Raw genomic sequence first — 10794 nt, 5'->3', positions numbered from 1 at the left:
TAGACGCCTAGGGGATGCAAGGCCTCGGGGAATATGGGCATGGAGCGCTCCATAGTACTCGCGTATAATGCGGGCCATCCGGACGACTGCAAGCGTGGCGAACAGGCATTGCCAGTCAATCGAGATGAGACAACGGTGGGTGTTATTAGAGTACTTTTATATTGTGGCGCCTTAATGTGGAGACGGCGAGGCGTGGAAAGGACGGCTTCCGTGATGAAGGCCAGGCGAGGAGACGCAGGAGATGAGTTCTTCCCGAGGCAGTCGCTGATGAAGCGCTGAGCCCCTGTCGAGTGTGGACCTATTAGTCAGGAAGACGAGTCCATCTACTAGGTTGTAGTTGAGGCTAGAGAAGAGAGAGGCGGAAAAGCGGGTCAGGGCGTGTGTGTCACGTGACTCCCGCAATGACCCCCAGGCACGGTCTCGAACTGCCCATGTCTGGACCTGAGCCAAAACCGGTCAACGCCAACGGATGCGGATGCACATTCTCCGCTGCTATGCCCGCCGTGTATTCACTATCCCCCTGGTCACTGTACTACCTGTGTGATGGTATACCGGGTCTGCTGTCAGCTTTCATGGGTACCTAGCCTTGCAAAGGGCTTCCAAGGCTTGCTACCTAGAACCCATGTCACGTGGGTAAACGCCACGGCAAGCTATGCACGCCACGTCCTCGTTCTTCAGCTGAGTCCAACTCCAGCGCATCTCTCTCCACCTGCATGGGCATCATTGGCGCGAAAGCCGGGTGGACGGTGTCATGCCACCAACTCGTTCTCCCGTCCCGCGGCGCTGCGTGACGACCCACCGCCGGAAGCAAGAGCCACAGCCGCCTTTATCGTGTGGGCCGTCACCACCACGTCCCGTTCCCGCACTGCCATGTCGTATTGTATATCGTAGAAAGTGTTCTGGTCTGGATTTTACAATAGTCGGCACCTACGGTATGCATTGTGCAATGCTTTTGCACCTGTGGGCCTTCGGCTCCTACCGCTCCACATTCTGCAACTCTGGGATCAGTGTAACAGTATGGACGCCTACTTGCCACTTGCACACTTGCATACAGTACGTGCTCATGCGGTGAGCTCTAGGTGTTACTCTCAACAGAACTCTGCCACGGCCAGTCACCCCGTTGACCTGTACCATTTCACCACCTCGCCATCAACCACCGTCACCACTTCTCATCGAATACGAACTCAAAGCGAGCACTGGTGGTGCTGCTCTTACTCACTCTGCCCCAACTTTTCTCCTGCAGGTGGGACCCTACCCTGGTCCGCAACCGCTTCTACTTCGGCCCATTGCAGAATGCTTCTGTAATGGGTATCAGCGCAGACGCTTTTCCCAATGGTCCGCCGATTGTGGGGTACATGAATATCAACGCTACCGACTATTTTAGTCAAATATCCTGTCAGCTTCACATTATCCATATGGGTCGTACCAGCTAAATACTATGTCTGTGCTTTTGCTCCTCGTTTTGCCTGGAATGGATGCATAGGCACTTACCCACCTAGCCGGTCCATCTAAAATTGCACAAAGTCTCAAGGATGATCAAATGTTGATTGAGCCTTGGTAGCTATGGACCATTCGATGGGTTCTGCGCGCATTTACACCGGGTAAGCGGGTTGAGCATATTTAGAAAAAGTCGCACAGGGAAAAACTGGCTTTTCACGACCCCGGTCCTCATACCATGAGCCCATGTGTGGATCCTATCGAGAAAGGCACTCAGCAGGGATTTCGACTTCCTCAGGCCCGCCGACCTCCTGGCCACCCAAGAATTGGACAGCCCCATGATATCATACTTGCTACACAACATTTCCACACTGCTCACATAGTGCAGACCTGATCACCACATGCGTTGTGGAACATGCGCTTCCGAAGCAATGTAAGCTTATATCAACTGCTTTACAAGAGGCGAAGAAATGAACTCCCATCTTATCTGAAAGAAATATTACACTCACCGTCGAACTATGTCGTTGTTGGCCTAGGTACCAGAACTAGGGCCATCGCCCTGCAGCATCCGAACTTGCGAAGCACGTTTGTCCACAATTAGCTTCGCCGTCCACCAAGCATCCTCAAGCATTGGCTTCCACTTACGGTCGGATGAATTACCACAACCGTTGTCTTCTGGGCTATACCATACTACTTTCTGTTCAGAATTCTCAAAGGTGGCTGAAAACTGTTCCGCTCTTGGCCTCAGCAGTGATGAAGAGCGCCATTGTGTTACGTACATGACTAGCACACGAGAAGGAGTAGTCTAGATTATATCAAGCAAAGCTACGAATCCTCTGTGTAGTTGTATCCACATCAAGCTACCCTAGCGGGTATGAGCCATGCTTCCCTTGTACACCATGGGTACAGGAAACAGATCATGCTACCTCACAATTATTCTATCGAGACGCATAATGAACCCTCTTGTCGCCGCGACCTGTAAGATGCAGTGGCCTCTCAAACCTTGATACTTCGCATTCTGACATCGGTACGCAACCTGGTATGATGCGCGATTGATCGCCTTTAGTGAAGGACTTCATTATACATATTTACTTAGGTAATGTGCAAACGGAGGCTGGCAGCTAAGGATATGATTCCTCGCGACATTGCCTGTCAGTACTAATTGGGTCTGATCGACGAAAGATCCTGGTGATCAACCGGCGTCCAGCGACTGGTGTGCCAAGATGACAGCGTGGTAGCGCAACTAAGACCGGGGATCTAAGCTCTTCCGACCCAACGTCATCCAATGCTAGATTACAGGTAAGGGGCCTAACGGTGATCATTACTCTTCATCTGGATCCAAAAGCGGCTAAAGCGGGTGTGTATTAATCCTAACCATCCTGGACTATGTATGCGGCCTACACCATCCATGCATGCACTCCGATGAGCTTCTGCACCAGGTTTTGGAAGCGGCGCTTTGCGCCTCCAACTACCGGCGGATGTTCAGGGGTGAAAAAATGTTTCATTGGATCCTAATCACTCTTGTACTACCTATAGCCCAAGCACAATGACGATCCTCGTACCGTGGAAAATTCGGTCGAGCCGATGTCGTTGAAAGTTAGCGTTTTGCTCAGCTCACCAAGAGCCACGTAACTCTGAGCCCAGCAGTCTTGTCTAATGGATCATCAGTGTCCACAATGACCCCATACCTTTCGGGTCTTGGAATGCAGGGCATGGGGTTCAGAGGGCCGCACTGTCTAGGCAGTGATCTCGAATGCCTGCCAGAGTATTGCTGGAGCTCTCCATCTTTTTGTCTTTTGGGTGATCTGATGATAGAGAGGAAAGAAGACCATTGTCTCGAGTTCATGCCAAAGTTTCAACTTCCGAATCAACCCTTGGATCATTAACATCGTCTCCCCTAAATGGACGGACCATATCTGGCCCATACACCGATTCAATGACGTCGAAGAACACTCGAGACTGTGCGTCCGTGGACAACACAATAGGCCCTTGGGCAGGACCAAATTGTCGAGGAGGATTTGACTTCACTCTTCTCTTCACTGAATCTTTTCTTTCCATAGCGCCATTGGCCATCGTTCTCTGCGTCGCGCCCTTCCGAATATTATATCTTTGGAAAAAGTCGACAAAGGTTACACGGAATTCGTTGCTGTACACCAAAGCAGTAGGTTCATTTTGCAATCTTATATCTTCACTTGCTAACAAGTACCTGGTAGATTACCTGGATCATCTTCTTAGGTTTTGAACTTGCCTTACTCATAGTCTGGGCGAGTCGCTCAACACAACAAAATCAAGTAGAGCTTGCTTCAGCTGCCATCGACTTTGTTGGCGCAGTTGTACTCACTGTCCTTTCATTCTTCGAGCACGTTCGCACTGTCAAGCCATCGTTTATTCTGAACGTGTACCTACTCTTCACCTCCATTTTCGACATTGCACGCTCCCGTAGCTATTCACTCACACCTGAACTAGACCTTCCTGCTACAATATTTACGACGCGTCTTGCCATCAAGATTCTTCTAGCAATCTTTGAAGCCAGAGGGAAACGAAAACTGCTGCTACCAGAATATGTCGATTCTCCAAGCGAGACTACGAGTGGAATCTACAAAAGCGCTTCATTCTGGTGGCTGAACGAACTTTTCAAGAAAGGGTTTTCGAGCTCGATAGGTTTAGATGACCTTTTCCATTTAGACAAACACCTCAAGGCGGAGTATTTGCATGAGGCACTGGGCACAGCATGGAGTAAAGGTATGTCTGGCTACTATTCACGAAGGTCCCTACACAATGGACAACTGACATTTTATGCATCTCCAGTGCACAACAGCGGTTCTCATTCGCTATTTCTGGCAACAATGAACAGGCTCAAATGGCCTGTACTCGCAGTCGTGCCTCCGCGACTGGCCCTTATTGGCTTTAACTTCTGCCAACCGTTCCTGATCAACAGAGCCGTTACTTTCTCTCAGCAGAGCACCTCAAGCGAGACGACCAACATCGGTTATGGCTTGATCGGTGCATACATCCTGGTCTTTGTCGGAATCGCGGTAAGCCAATTTGAGATTGTTGGCATTCATGAATGATGCGCTGAAGGAATACCTAGGTATCCTCGGGACAATATATGCATTTTACATTCAGATTTATTACGATGATTCGTGGCGGCCTTATCTCAATGCTTTACAGCAAGGCTACCGAGGTTGCATTGGTAGACGTGGATACTGCTTCGTCTATCACCTTGATGAGCGCTGACGTGGAGCGAATTGTTACTGGTATGGAGACTGGACACGAGGTATGTGGATTTCAACTTTTATCGGACTTTTATCGGAGGTAACTCACTCAAGAGTCCGAGCATATTTTAGAGGCATGGGTTCTTCAAATTGAACGTAAAACAAGCGCATCTCAACGTCTAACATCAACGCGCAGCTATGGGCCAATACTCTCGAAATCGCGTTAGCAATGTATCTACTGGAACGACAACTAGGTGTGGCATGCGCGATTCCCATTGGTGTGGCCATTGGTAAGTGAGGGTTGCTGAGATATTTTGACACTAAACTTACACTTATCCAGTGTCCCTATTGGGCTCCCTGTGCGCCACAAGTCTCGTGATGCAAAGGCAAGCTCTTTGGTTGGAGGCCATCGAACGCCGCATTGCAGCGACGAGTGCAATGCTCGACTCCATGAAGGGTGTGAAAATGGGCGGGTTGACAGAGGTCCTTCGAGAAGACCTGCAACAACTACGCATCGATGAGATGAACATTTCGAAGAAGTTCAGGAAACTTTTGATTTGGACTATGGGCTTTTGTAGGTCTCTATTGGGTAGGGTGTTCGTCCGTTTGCTTACATTTCGCAGCCTACATCTCACCGGTTGTGTCACCTATTCTCGCTTTCGCAGTATTTTCAATCATCGCACGCAATGATAGCGGTAGCGGACTCAACACAGCAACAGTATTCACGTCTCTTTCTCTTTTTACCCTGTTGACTGAGCCGCTTGGTTCACTTATCATGGCACTATCAGCTCTGATGGGGGGCTTGGGGTCCTTCAAAAGAATCCAAGAGTTCATCTCTATGAAGCGCAAGGCTGGGGTACGCAGATTCCCGTCTCCACACGGCAGTAATCTGGCGTGGGTATCAGATGTAGACAGTGAGTCTGAAAAGGACTCCGACACATCACATAAGAGCCGCTCTTCGTTGGAGTTGAAAGAACCAAATCTACTTGGCAACCAGGCCATAGTTATTGAAAACGGGTTCTTTGGGTGGGACAAGGCAAATCACAATACAGGCATCTTGCATGCGATCAACATGATCGTGCCACGCGGAAAGATTACCATGGTCGTGGGACCAGTAGCGTGTGGCAAGTCTACTCTATTAAAGGCAGTTCTGGGAGAGCTGCCGGTAATGGGAGGGACCTTGCAGGTGTCGTCTTTGCGCATCGCATTATGCGACCAAACTGCATGGCACGTGAACGGCACGGTTCAGGAGAGCATTATCGGTGTCTCAGATTTCGACCAGCGATGGTATTCGTCGGTCGTTCGGAGTTGCGCATTAGATGAAGATCTACGCCAACTGCCCCAAGGAGACCAGACCCAGATTGGCAGCAAGGGTATCGCATTAAGTGGTGGTCAGAGCCAACGCATAGTGAGCTACCCAAGATATTCACCCCACCTTCCGTTTGGGGTTCGTACTGACTGCATTGATAGGCCCTTGCCCGAGCAGTGTACGCTCAGAAAGACATCATCATCCTCGACGACTGTCTAAGCGGACTTGATGGACAGACCGAGAATCGTATTTGGCACGGTCTGTTTGGTCGCGATGGCTTGCTGAAGCGATGCAGAACAACTGTATTGATCGCGTCATCATCTGGTAAGTAACTTGCGGTTATATTCTGCAGTTCTCATGCTGATCACTCCTTTACAGCAAAACGCCTTCCTTATAGTGACCATATCGTTGCTCTTGGTGGCGGGGGTACAATCGTAGAACAAGGTAGTTTTGCGAAACTCAATCTCTCGGGTGGCTATGTTTCAGGGTTCGATCTTCCACCCCCTGATTGGGACTACTCGCCGGAAAAGCACGTCTACGAGGCTCCCCCAAAGTACACGGAACGTCAAGTATCGGACACCAAGATTACTGAGGATGATATCCAGGCGGAAGCGAATCGCAGAACTGGTGACACGGCCATCTACCTTTATTATATCAGAAATGTTGGATGGATCCCGACATTGATCTTCATGGTATCCATAGTCATCTTTATCTTTGGCATATCATTCCCTTGTGAGTATGAAAGAAACACTTAATCGAACGTCTGCTAACCGTCCTGCAGCGATTTGGGTGAAGATGTGGGCTGAATACAACGAAGAACACCCGAATCAGCGTCTTGGTTACTATCTCGGTATTTATGCGATGCTAGGTGGTCTTTCTCTCTTCTTCCTGATTGTCAGCTGTTGGTAAGAATTCCAACTCACTCATACACAACCGCTGCTCACTGAACTCAGGCAACTCATCATTACCATGGTCCCGCGCTCTGGAGTCATTTTCCATCAAAAGCTCCTGGATACTGTTCTTGGGTAAGTGAGACGTCACTTATATGCATACCCCGCAAACTGACAAAGTAAAGATCGCCCATGTCCTTCTTTTCAACTACTGATAGCGGAGTGACATTGAACCGCTTTAGCCAAGATCTTATGCTGATTGATATGGAGCTGCCCGTCGCAGCATTGAATACGTTTGCAAGTACGTTCTCACTGCCCTTGAAACTCATCAGACGAGATGGGACTAATCAAATACAGCATTTGTTCTATGTATTGGTCAAATGGCTCTTATTGCTGTCGCTGCGCCTTTTGCAGCGATATCATTTCCAATCGTTGGTATTACAGTATACTTCATCCAGATGTTCTACCTTCGAACTTCGCGTCAACTTCGTTTCTTGGATCTCGAAGCCAAGTCGCCACTGTACAGTCAGTTCACGGAGATTCTCAACGGACTGCCTACGATCCGTGCGTTTGGCTGGCAAGGCTTTGTGGAAGAAAAGGCGAAAGCGCTACTTGACCGCAGTCAGCGTCCCTTTTACCTTCTCTTTGCAGTTCAGCGCTGGCTGACCTTCGTGCTGGATCTGGTAGTGGCTGGTGTCGCTACAATTCTCATCATCCTTGTGGTCGCGTTGAGAGGTAAACTCAGCGCTGGCTATGTCGGGGTTGCGCTACTCAACGTCGTTCTGTTCTCACAGAGTATCAAGTTGTTGATCTCGTTCTGGACACAACTTGAAACGCACATTGGTAGTGTGGCAAGGATTAAAAACTTTACGACTGATGCGGTGACTGAGTCTGATGAGAGCGAGGATAGTATTCCGCCTCCCAATTGGCCAAGCGCAGGTAAAATTGAATTCAAGAATATCGAGGCTTGCCACAGGTGTGTACAGGATGCGATGTTGTATCGCGCAAGATACTAATCTACGACTCTAGACTTGGAGAGCCTGTCATCTCTAATTTTTCTCTGTCTATTAAGCCAGGCGAGAAGGTCGCCATCGTTGGCCGCACCGGAAGGTAAGCTCCATACTCCAACTACGTCTCGAATGCCTGACTAAATCTTCCCCAGCGGAAAATCCTCCCTCGTCCTCACCCTGTTCCGCATGATCGAACTCTCCGCCGGAACCGCGACAATCGACAACTTCCCTCTCCACCGCATCCCCCGCCAAACTATCCGCTCCCGCCTCATTGGCCTCCCCCAAGACGCCTACCTCCTCCCTGGCTCAATCCGCCTCAACGCTGATCCCACGCGACAAAGTCACGACAAAGCCATAATGCAGGCCCTCAAAGACGTGCAGCTTTGGGACATCATCATCGCCAAAGGCGATGCAGACAAATACCCCCACCCTCTGGACGTCCTAGTGGACGACCTACACTTCTCCCACGGCCAACGTCAACTTTTCTGCCTCGCGCGCGCCATGCTGCGCAAAGACAAGGCTAGCATCGTCATCCTCGACGAAGCAACCAGTAACCTTGACGCAGCCACCGATGCTCATGTTCAGCGCCTCCTGCGCGCCAAGTTTCCTCACCATACCCTTGTTGCGGTCGCGCATAAACTCGATGCCATTCTGGACTTTGACAAGGTCATTGTAATGAACTCGGGGCAGATGGTCGAGTACGGTCGGCCGTACCAGTTGTTGGAGCGCCAGGGCAGCTGGTTTAGGAGTCTGTATGAGGAGTCTGGACGTGAGGAGAATTCGGGGGATGATGAGGGTTTGGTTCGTCGGCTTTGAGGTGTTGGGGAGTGAACTCCTGGCTACGTATATATTTGTTTTTGGCGATGATTGTTTAAAAGTTGTTACTGTTTTGCATGTACGAGAACATATTCCCTGTTATTTTGCTCTTTTGGATGTTTGAATCCGGTTTAGGGGTGATGATAGGCGATACGGTGTCTTGATTAGTTCTTCTATAGCTATTGGTTGGTATCTTAGAGATTGTTTGACCAAAGGTACAAATGTATGTTGATGTGATTATGACATGTCTTGAGATTTATCTTGCAGCTTACACTGACTGTTCCATGGCATATAATGTATTGCGCACTCATGACATGCCCTATCCGATTTACATAATTCTGTACTTTACTGCATTTATGAACGCATTTCTTGCATTTATTATCAATTTCGATAATCTGCACGTGAACTGTGTCCTGGCATGCTATTTTGGTCACATGCCAGTTGCCACGATGCATTATGGAGTCTATATGTGGTGAGTCTGCATACATGTTACCATCTCATTTGATCCCGGAGGGCCTCGAAATAGGTTTGAACTTTTGAACCCCATCATCCAACTTAAAAACACCCACCATCCCAAAATCCAGTATATTTGCTTTCCCCCATCAACCACTAATCTCATACCATTCCTCTCTAGCCACACTGCATCATCTCAACACTTCTTAGCCAAACCACCTGGACCTCCATCCGCGCACACGCAAAACCCTCGTACAAATACATCTGAAGTTCCCTGAGCACATTGATCGGATTACCATTGACACAAGATTCAGCCACAAGCTGCGACTCCAAATACTCAATGTAGACGTTTTTCCAGCGCAGTGCAGCGAAGTATTGCCTCGAAGTCGTATTTGGTAATTACATCCGATAGCATCATGATCTTGCGTTCCTGTGATCTTGCCGCATCGACGCGCTCAATTTCCACCTGCTGCTGCTCTGTCCAGCACGACATTGTAATGCCGGTGGTGTGCATACTCAGAGCAATGTCCTCAATATGTGGCAGATTTGCAGCCATGTTCAGGAACGGGTTCCTTGCGCGATTTTCGGTGACGCCGGAGAACCAGTGGAAGCCCGGAAAGGCGAACTTGGTGATGCCATAGTAGAGATTGGGGAGTTCGGGGGAGGAGAAGAGGGGGCCGGCAAAGATGAGGTTAGCAATAGAAGCGATAGTGAAGGTGAGGGTGGCGATGTGCGGGAGCGCGATAGTGAGCCATTCGTCCTTGTTGGAGGATTTGAAAACGACACCCTTCAAAAAGCCAGGGCGGCTGGGATTTGCACCTGGTGCGACGCGCTCCGCGTCGATGGAAATGGAGGTTGGGCTTTGCGATATATTAGTGCGTGGACTGGCTGGTGGACTGAGACTGTATACCTACCTATGCCCAAGAAGGCGTGAAGCCGCAGAATGAAGACATTCGCGGCACTCGGCGAGGAGACTTCCGCAGATTCATCAAATCCCGGGACGGCGCCCCTGTTGGGACAGGGTGTCAGCATGCTGATTGCATGGCTGCGGTCCTGTTCTCCACAAGAGCCCATCGACATGTCATCGTCAAATTTCTTGTGGGACTGGGTAAATATCTTTAGCGTCATTCGGAAGGTCCAGATGGTCGTGTATACTAACACTGGCAGGCAAGCGTGCAGCCAGAGCGCCAGTGGCGACATCAGTGATTGCTACAAGTGTGTGAATATACAGCAATGGTCATAAATGGTGTTAGGGAAACAATCCGTACCTCTATCTTTACCCTGAGCTGAGTTATTTCCAGAAGCAGGGCTGGCAGTCTCGTTGTTGTAGGACATTGAATGTCTGGCGGGTGGCTGCTGTGGTTCAAAGGCCGTGATGTAATCGACGTGCAATGAGACTTTGAAGTTTTCGGTATAGAATCTGGAGAGCACAAATAGTAAACTCGAAAATATAAAATATTATCGAGGTAATGTACTTGATTTCGTGCGTGGAGGGTCGCAGGAGAAAATGGCAGTGCGGGTTGCAATATATAGTGGACATGGCGTTTGCTCTGCTGTCCTCTCAAATGGAAGGCAGATTCTATATGCATGAGCGTTTGTTCAGGGTAATATTACATAAGTGAAGGCGATTGGATACGATAATCTTTTGCCTACTAGGCTACTAA

The 10794-nt window shown here is 49.3% G+C and overlaps 4 protein-coding genes across 4 annotated transcripts; 2 read left to right on the top strand and 2 right to left on the bottom strand.

Moving 5' to 3' along the window:
* Positions 1 to 401: 401 nt before the first annotated feature.
* Positions 402 to 1124, top strand: IAQ61_006699 (uncharacterized protein; the record flags this gene model as incomplete). The annotated part of the gene is made up of 4 exons (XM_066097278.1): positions 402 to 523; positions 585 to 645; positions 695 to 1015; positions 1080 to 1124. The coding sequence occupies 4 exons, from the start codon at positions 402 to 404 to the stop codon at positions 1122 to 1124; spliced, it is 549 nt and encodes a 182-aa protein (XP_065952755.1).
* Positions 1125 to 1969: 845 nt separating this feature from the next.
* IAQ61_006698 (uncharacterized protein) lies at positions 1970 to 2218 on the bottom strand (the record flags this gene model as incomplete). The annotated part of the gene is made up of 1 exon (XM_066097277.1): positions 1970 to 2218. One exon carries the CDS (start codon positions 2216 to 2218, stop codon positions 1970 to 1972), a length of 249 nt encoding a protein of 82 aa, XP_065952754.1.
* Positions 2219 to 3373: 1155 nt separating this feature from the next.
* IAQ61_006697 (uncharacterized protein) lies at positions 3374 to 8677 on the top strand (the record flags this gene model as incomplete). Its single annotated transcript, XM_003845546.2, has 15 exons — positions 3374 to 3598; positions 3651 to 4179; positions 4246 to 4472; positions 4529 to 4714; positions 4849 to 4942; positions 4993 to 5226; positions 5276 to 6060; positions 6123 to 6285; positions 6340 to 6693; positions 6743 to 6866; positions 6915 to 6986; positions 7037 to 7152; positions 7209 to 7827; positions 7881 to 7961; positions 8014 to 8677. The coding sequence occupies 15 exons, from the start codon at positions 3374 to 3376 to the stop codon at positions 8675 to 8677; spliced, it is 4473 nt and encodes a 1490-aa protein (XP_003845594.2).
* A 790-nt stretch (positions 8678 to 9467) lies between these two features.
* Positions 9468 to 10465, bottom strand: IAQ61_006696 (uncharacterized protein; the record flags this gene model as incomplete). The annotated part of the gene is made up of 4 exons (XM_003845545.2): positions 9468 to 9990; positions 10041 to 10234; positions 10290 to 10339; positions 10399 to 10465. 4 exons carry the CDS (start codon positions 10463 to 10465, stop codon positions 9468 to 9470), a joined length of 834 nt encoding a protein of 277 aa, XP_003845593.2.
* Between the last annotated feature and the right edge of the window lie 329 nt (positions 10466 to 10794).

This window comes from Plenodomus lingam (assembly GCF_022343315.1).
Source record: "Plenodomus lingam strain CAN1 chromosome Unknown contig_26, whole genome shotgun sequence".
NCBI classification, from domain to species: domain Eukaryota; kingdom Fungi; phylum Ascomycota; class Dothideomycetes; order Pleosporales; family Leptosphaeriaceae; genus Plenodomus; species Plenodomus lingam.
This window is presented reverse-complemented; position numbering and strand designations above follow the sequence as displayed.